Genomic DNA, 6984 nt, shown 5'->3' with positions numbered 1-6984 from the left:
TAGCAATCTATTAATTTGTCACGAATCAGAGTTTTATTAAAGAGTTTGTTTTGGCCAACAGATTATTGTATACACAAAATAAAAAGATAAAATTAAAATTTTTAATACTTATTTAAGTAAATTAGTGAGTTAACTACTAGATAAATCTAACTTAATTAATAAAAATTTTTTTTATTGGGAATAAACTGAATATAGGAGTTCTGTTGCCAGAAAAAGACAAATAAATGGGCTAAAACATTTGGGCCTTATTCTTACAAAGGCCCAATTAATAATTTCAGTAGAGTCCAACCTTGCATCGAAATCTCCGTAACCCGAAGCCCAAAGGTTTGTGCATTTTTAGTTTTTCCAGACCAATAAGCAATAAATAATAATAAAAAACTAAAAAAGTGATTCATTTCTTTGAGCACAAGAAGAATAAAATAAATATAAATAAATGCTAGAAAAAAGAAAAAAAAAATGACTGGAGTGACGAAAAAGAAAGAAAGGTTAATTCAAGATTTTTAAAAAAAAGTGGGAGGTATAAATAGGAAAGGAAGAGCGAAGGAAGCTCAAGTTTGGTGGTGCGTGTTGTTGGGTTTGGGAATCGGGTGTGAATCGCGATGGCTGCACTTCAATACTTGGAATCGCTGAGGAACGCGCATCCTGAGCTCTCTGATTGGTACAATTCCCTCGCAGATCTGTATCAGAAGAAGCTCTGGCACCAGCTTACTCTTAAGCTCGAGCAGTTCGTTGCCCTCGCCGCTTTCCAGGTTCCCCTCTCAACTCGAAATTTCTGAATTTTGAGCTTCCGTGTCATGCCCTACTTTCCCCTGTGTTTCTGTTCTTTTCTTCGGATTAGGGTTTCTTTTTTTAAATATATGTATTTTATATTATGGTTTTTGGTTCTTTCGTGTTGCTCTGGACTTGATTTTGGAGCTTAAGTGGAGGAGCTAACTGCTGTACTGGCGATAGGGTTTCTTTCTTTTGCTTTGGTTTGGGTGAGTTGTTCTGGTTGGAAGTGTGGCATATAGTGTTTTTTTGTTCCCCCTTTGGGACTGCCTTGGTTTTTGGCGTTCTTATTTCGATTTGGATCTGAGCATGGTTGGGTAGGGTATGGTGGTGTTTCCCTTCTGCGGGAAGGGGCAGGGATTGTTGCGAAATTGAAGTCTTCGATTGGTGGGATTTGGCGAATTAGGGTTGAACTGGGGTTTTAGACTTTCTTATTTGGGGCTTTTTTTTGCAGCTATTTGTTTCCTTTTAGGAACCTGTAAAATCCCAGGTTTTGTGAATGAAGCTTATTATTGGCTGGTTTGCTTTTTTTTTCCCCCTGTCATTTAACATATTTAAGTCTTGCTTCTTCTTAATTGCGCAGAAGCCTGGTTTATTGTCATGTGGAGGTTGAGATTGTATGGTAGCCTAAGTACCTACCCTCTTAGGAAGATGTGACTAATATGTTAAAGCCTTTAGGATCAGAGTGTAGTGTCATATGATGGAACTTATAGATACAGAGCAATATAGATGTTCAACTTAATAAGATCAGCATTGTGAAATTCTGATACAAGGTTCAACTAATTCAATCAGCAGTGTCTTTTTGATAGTTATTTAGTGAGGTATGTTCATGGAATATTCCCCATTTTATGGGTATTTTATTTAAAGTGAGGATCCACAAATCCTAAGTCCTTAAGTAGTCCTAGCTCATCCGATCACATTCTTTACTTCTTGGATAAAATCAGCTTGATTGGGCAGTTCAACATTGGTGCATTGCACTAACCACCAAGAATGCCTTCTTAAACATCGTTGATCAACATTCAGTCTGATTTTTGCAAACACCTGAATGCTTTGTTGCTATTTGATATATGAATCTCGATTTGTGAAATCGAATCATTCCTTCCAAATTGTCAACTGACATTGTTTTCAACTATCAAGATCCAAGACTGTCAACCTTGGAAAGAGCTAAATTTATATTTACTTTACATCGATCATTGATGTACTTATACTTCTGTGTGCCGACTGCCTACTTAATGTCATCCATTATGTTGTGTGATTTTGTTTGCGGTGTTTCCTTCTTTTTCTAATAAAAATTCTGGTGACTACTGTCTGCGTGTGAAAGAAGGCAAGCTAAACGGTGCATGTTCTTCTTAGTTCTTAGGTTTATTTATTTTACTCATTATTCTTACTGTCTCTTCAGGCTGGTGATGCTCTTATACAGTTGTATAACAATTTCATCACAGACTTTGAGACCAAAATCAACCTTCTCAAGCTTGCACATTTTGCTGTGATAGTTTCCCGGCAGTATTCTGAGAAAGAAGCTGCTGTTGGTTATCTTGATGGAGTCATTGAGAAGCTTCAAGCTACTAGAGAGCAACGCATTGAAGAACCTATTCTTTACATTAAGATGCGAATTGCCATAATTAAGCTTGAGCAAGGTGACCAAAAGGAATGCAAGAAACTTCTGGAAGATGGAAAGAGTACACTTGATAGCATGACAGACATTGATCCATCTGTATATGCTAGCTATTACTGGGTGTCATCCCAGTACCACAAATCGCGTCAGGAGTTTGCTGAGTTCTACAAAAGTGCTCTTCTCTATTTGGCATACACATCAGTTGAATCTCTCTCAGATTCATTCAAGCTGGTACGTCATGAGAATTTTCAAATGTTTGTTAATTAATTTATTTATTTGTCTCAAGTTATAGTTGGTTCATTACAATTTTTTCTGTTAGTGTTGCTTTTGCTTATGACTTTCAGTATGATTTTTAAGAGTTTGGTTGCAAACAGTAGATCAGAACTAGTCAAGTAGATCTGAAACTTTTCTTTTTTGACTGTTAAATACATTTCCTTTCCAAAGCTCTGAAAATTAATGCATGCAGCATTAAAGAATTATACTTGCTATAACAAAATGTATATTAATAGTTAATATTAATTATTAATTTAATGTTTTGTTAATCATCTTTTTATGGGATGTCATGAACTATTTTTGTTTCCGATGTTGCTTATCTCGTACAATGTGTAGTTGATTGAAGAATTAAAAGGTTCTACCGTGAGAAAATGATGTTACTTTTTGTCTTTAGATTTTTAGTTTTGCTTTTTAAGAATTGAAATCTTCTTCAAGTGTAGACATACTTCTTGGGGAAATCTATTTGATAAAATATTAAAATTACAATGGGAAGAGTGACTCTGACTCACAATTGTAGTTCGCTGCACGCATCTAACTGTAGGGTTTATGGTTTATGACATGAGAATGAATCCCATGGCAACTGAGCTATTTGAGGTGAACATTCTCTTTTAAATGTCTTTAGTAGGACTGGGTTCTTTACGTTGACTTATGAAGTTGGCAAGATTTACATTGGAAGAGTTGTCCTAGTGTAATTTAGTTTAAGTTATGCTGCTTAGATCTTGCTGTGCTTCATGCATCATATGATAGGAAGACTAGGGCTTTTTATTTTATTTTATTTTATTTTATTTTATTTTAATACTAGTTCATCACCACACTTTAAAGTCTTCCTCTAGCAAAATAAATATGGATGTATTTTGTATTTGAAGATATGTTGATCCTTTTGAGTTTTGGTATACTGGAACTGAATCTGGTTCTTATAAATTCATTTCAACAGATGTCTTCTTTACGGAATTTTTATGGTTGTTATGTCATCTTGGTCTGTTATATATTTATATGCAAATGTTACAAGTAATGTATTCTTTTGTCATTTGATAGGATTTGGCGTTTGATTTGTCCCTCTCTGCTCTGCTTGGGGATAACATATACAACTTTGGAGAACTGCTTGCTCATCCTATTGTAAGTATTTACATCTAGGAATGCCTTTTTCTTCCCCCCCCCCCCCCTCTTCCTCTCTCTCTCTCTCTCTCTCTCTCTCTCTCTCTCAATTTCTTTACTGTATCTTTTTTGTTGTAGTGTTTGTTGATAATATCTCTGATATCTTTCACAGATTAAGAGCCTTCTTGGGACAAAGGTAGAATGGCTTTATTATATTCTGCAGGCATTCAATTCTGGTGATTTAGTTCGATATCAAGAATTATGCCGGGTGCATAGTGCTGCTCTAAGGGCTCAACCGGCACTAGTTCAAAATGAGCAGAAATTGTTGGAAAAGATTAACATTCTCTGCTTGATGGAGATCATTTTCAGGTACAAATGTGTTCAGATTTTCATGATTTTCACTTTGTGTAGATGAACGTGAAAACTATTTATTTTATTCCCAGTGCCAACTCACACGGGTTCTGTTCATTTGCAGTCGGCCTTCAGAAGATCGAACTATACCCTTGAGTGTCATTGCAGATCGTACTAGACTTTCTATAGAGGATGTGGAGCATCTCCTAATGAAGAGCCTATCTGTAAGTTCTATCAAAAGCTCTAGAAAAATAAAATGAAATAAAATAGAAGTTTATATTGTTTTCTTCACAACTATACAATTTAGCACTGTTTCAACTTATTTATGTGGGTGAATGTAATTAACTCAAATTTTTTTTCCTGTTTAATTAAAATTTTTTATGAACTTTCCTGATTACCCTATTTTCAGTAGCTACCGGTTGGTTTGTATTATATTGTAGTACTTGTTTAAGTGACATTTAACCATAATGTCAATATTTTAGCCGAGTTGATGTCGTGTCGCTAGAAGAATTGTGTTGTGTTGTTATTTACTTTGTAAACCTTGTGTCTAATGTTGTCACTTGAACTCTTGGAGTGACTTGCGTGACTTGGCTGCTTAAACATTTTCAAAAGTGCTCTTGATGCTCGATTTAATTTGAGGCATACATATGTAAAGGGCTTGTATTGCTGTCTGCTATACCTATGTAGCTGGTCAAAGTGTAAGTTGTCGTCTTTGACACACTATTGTTTCGAAATTAAAATTAGTTCTATAACTTTCTGGTTTTTGAATGGAAGGAACTGTTTAGTTATCTATGTTGGAAACTCGAGCAGGAAATTGGAATGGAATATACCTTCATTTTTAAAATGAACATGACGTTCTCATGCGACTCACATTTTGTGATTGTTTTGATTATTCTAGAAAATAAGAAGTTAAAAAGATGTACAATCAATGCTAGATAGGTGAACTTGACAAGTTTTTTGTACATTTTGAATGAGAGGATCCTTATCTTATAGGAATTGCTGAGATTGTCCTAGATCATACTTGAGAGGGTAATTTCATTTTGGAATTTTATTATTTTCACTTTCTTTTTCCTTTGTTCTTTCGTTTACCTTATTCTTCTATGGAAGCGGGCATTATCTTGCACAAACTATATGCTGTCTGCTGATTGAATTCAAGAATGTGATGTGGCAATTGGCTGTAGGTCTGAAAAAAGTATTATGCTCCTTTATTGATAATGTTTGCATTTAAGGCGTATAGGTCTCTGTTGTGTCCTTTGGTTTTTCTGCGTCTTTTTGGTTGATCCATGTTTATATCTTTGTCTCTCAGATGGGGGTCGAGGGTGTTTGATTTATCAAGAAAAGGAGATATGAGGGGTGCTTTGTCTAATGTTTTGTTTTGGTTGTCTTTTCATGTGTGTCTGTTATCTTTTGTCTTGGTTATCAGTTTCTTCATAAGTTGTTGAAGTTTGTCGTTTGTTAATTTTCTTGTAAGCACCGAGTGCTTTTCTCCCCTCCGGGGTTGAGATTCTGTAAACACCGATCGGGAAAAAAAACTATGGATTGTGCTCTGGTTCCACAGGACTGTTATTTGTCCATGCTTTGTTCCTTAACTGGATTTTTCTTCTTTTTCTTCCCCTTTATATATTCATACGTAGGTCAGGCAACAGTTCAAATTTTGAAGTGCTTTTGTTTGCAATGCTTATGATGCTGGGAAAAAAATATTTATTGCAGGTTCATCTAATTGAGGGTATAATTGATCAAGTTGATGGCACAGTTCATGTTTCCTGGGTGCAACCAAGGGTTCTGGGTATTCAACAGATCAAATCCTTACGTGATCGACTGGACAGTTGGACGGGGAAAGTACACACTGCATTGTTGTCCATCGAGGCAGAAACACCTGACTTAATTGGATCGTGATTTTTCTTTGCTTGTTTTCTGCCAATTGTAAGAATTTCTTAAGTTAAAGGGAAGACATGGTGAGGGGACAAAACGAGAGACTTCCAACTCACATGGGAATTATAGCCGAGTATATGTGCTTCATTTGGTTTTATCTGCTGCTTTTGAATGAATGCTGGAGAGAACAGACCCTTGTACTCCACTTAGAAATTGTTGGTTCTATGGTTTCATGCATAGACACATCGGATTCAGTTGGAAGCAGGCTATTTTTATGCTTTAGAGTGATGATACTACTATGTACCTGGAATTTTTATTAGATACGGCCATTTTAATTCACTTTCACAAGTTCCTTTTTCTGCCGACCATTCCTTCTATTGCCAAAAACAATCATCTATTGCTTTAATAATGCCCGAAGTGCTATTAAAGATTAAACTGCATTTATCTGAATTAATAGCTGTGTTTTAGTTGTAAATTCTATAATGTAACAATCATTTCTTGGTGGGGCATAGTTGCGTTTAATGCATAGTATCTCGGATAATCAGCTTCGAAGCCTTGACAAAAGAAAAAAAAGAAACCTACTTTTCATAGTGAATGAATGAACTTATCATTTGGGTAGCTTCGTTTTGAATAAATAAGGTGGAATTGATTTTGTGGGGAAAACTTGACCAGCTTATCCAAATTTCAGAAGATTGGATTCATGGATTGAACTGATTTGATTGATCTCTAATAAAATGAAATTTCAGAGTTAAGATAAACGAAAGTAAGTTGTAATCCAAATTAGTGGTATAGAATGTAGAAGATCCAAGAGCAACTACATGAGTTAGCAATTGGTGCATTAATTGAGAAGGTGAGACTACACATAAGAGGTGTCAGACAAGTGGGTGGGAACTACCAAATGAAAATAAACACATTGGTGTCATAGAGAAATGCCTGAGTTTCTGCAAGTTACTACATCATTTCATGATGGCACATTTAATGTCACATGGACATGGTAAAGTCTCATGAAA

The 6984-nt window shown here is 35.4% G+C and overlaps 1 protein-coding gene across 1 annotated transcript; it reads left to right on the top strand.

Annotated features, from left to right (window-relative positions):
• The first annotated feature begins 401 nt into the window (after window positions 1–401).
• On the top strand, window positions 402–6339 carry LOC107642371 (26S proteasome non-ATPase regulatory subunit 13 homolog B). Its single transcript, XM_016345703.3, has 6 exons — window positions 402–749; window positions 2168–2614; window positions 3692–3772; window positions 3924–4120; window positions 4227–4326; window positions 5813–6339. The coding sequence occupies exons 1-6, from the start codon at window positions 600–602 to the stop codon at window positions 5996–5998; spliced, it is 1161 nt and encodes a 386-aa protein (XP_016201189.1). The 5' UTR covers window positions 402–599; the 3' UTR covers window positions 5999–6339.
• Window positions 6340–6984: the final 645 nt, after the last annotated feature.

The sequence above is a fragment of the Arachis ipaensis genome, chromosome B5 (genome assembly GCF_059453495.1).
Source record: "Arachis ipaensis isolate K30076 ecotype BB chromosome B5, ASM5945349v1, whole genome shotgun sequence".
Classification (NCBI taxonomy): Eukaryota; Viridiplantae; Streptophyta; class Magnoliopsida; order Fabales; family Fabaceae; genus Arachis; species Arachis ipaensis.
This window is presented reverse-complemented; position numbering and strand designations above follow the sequence as displayed.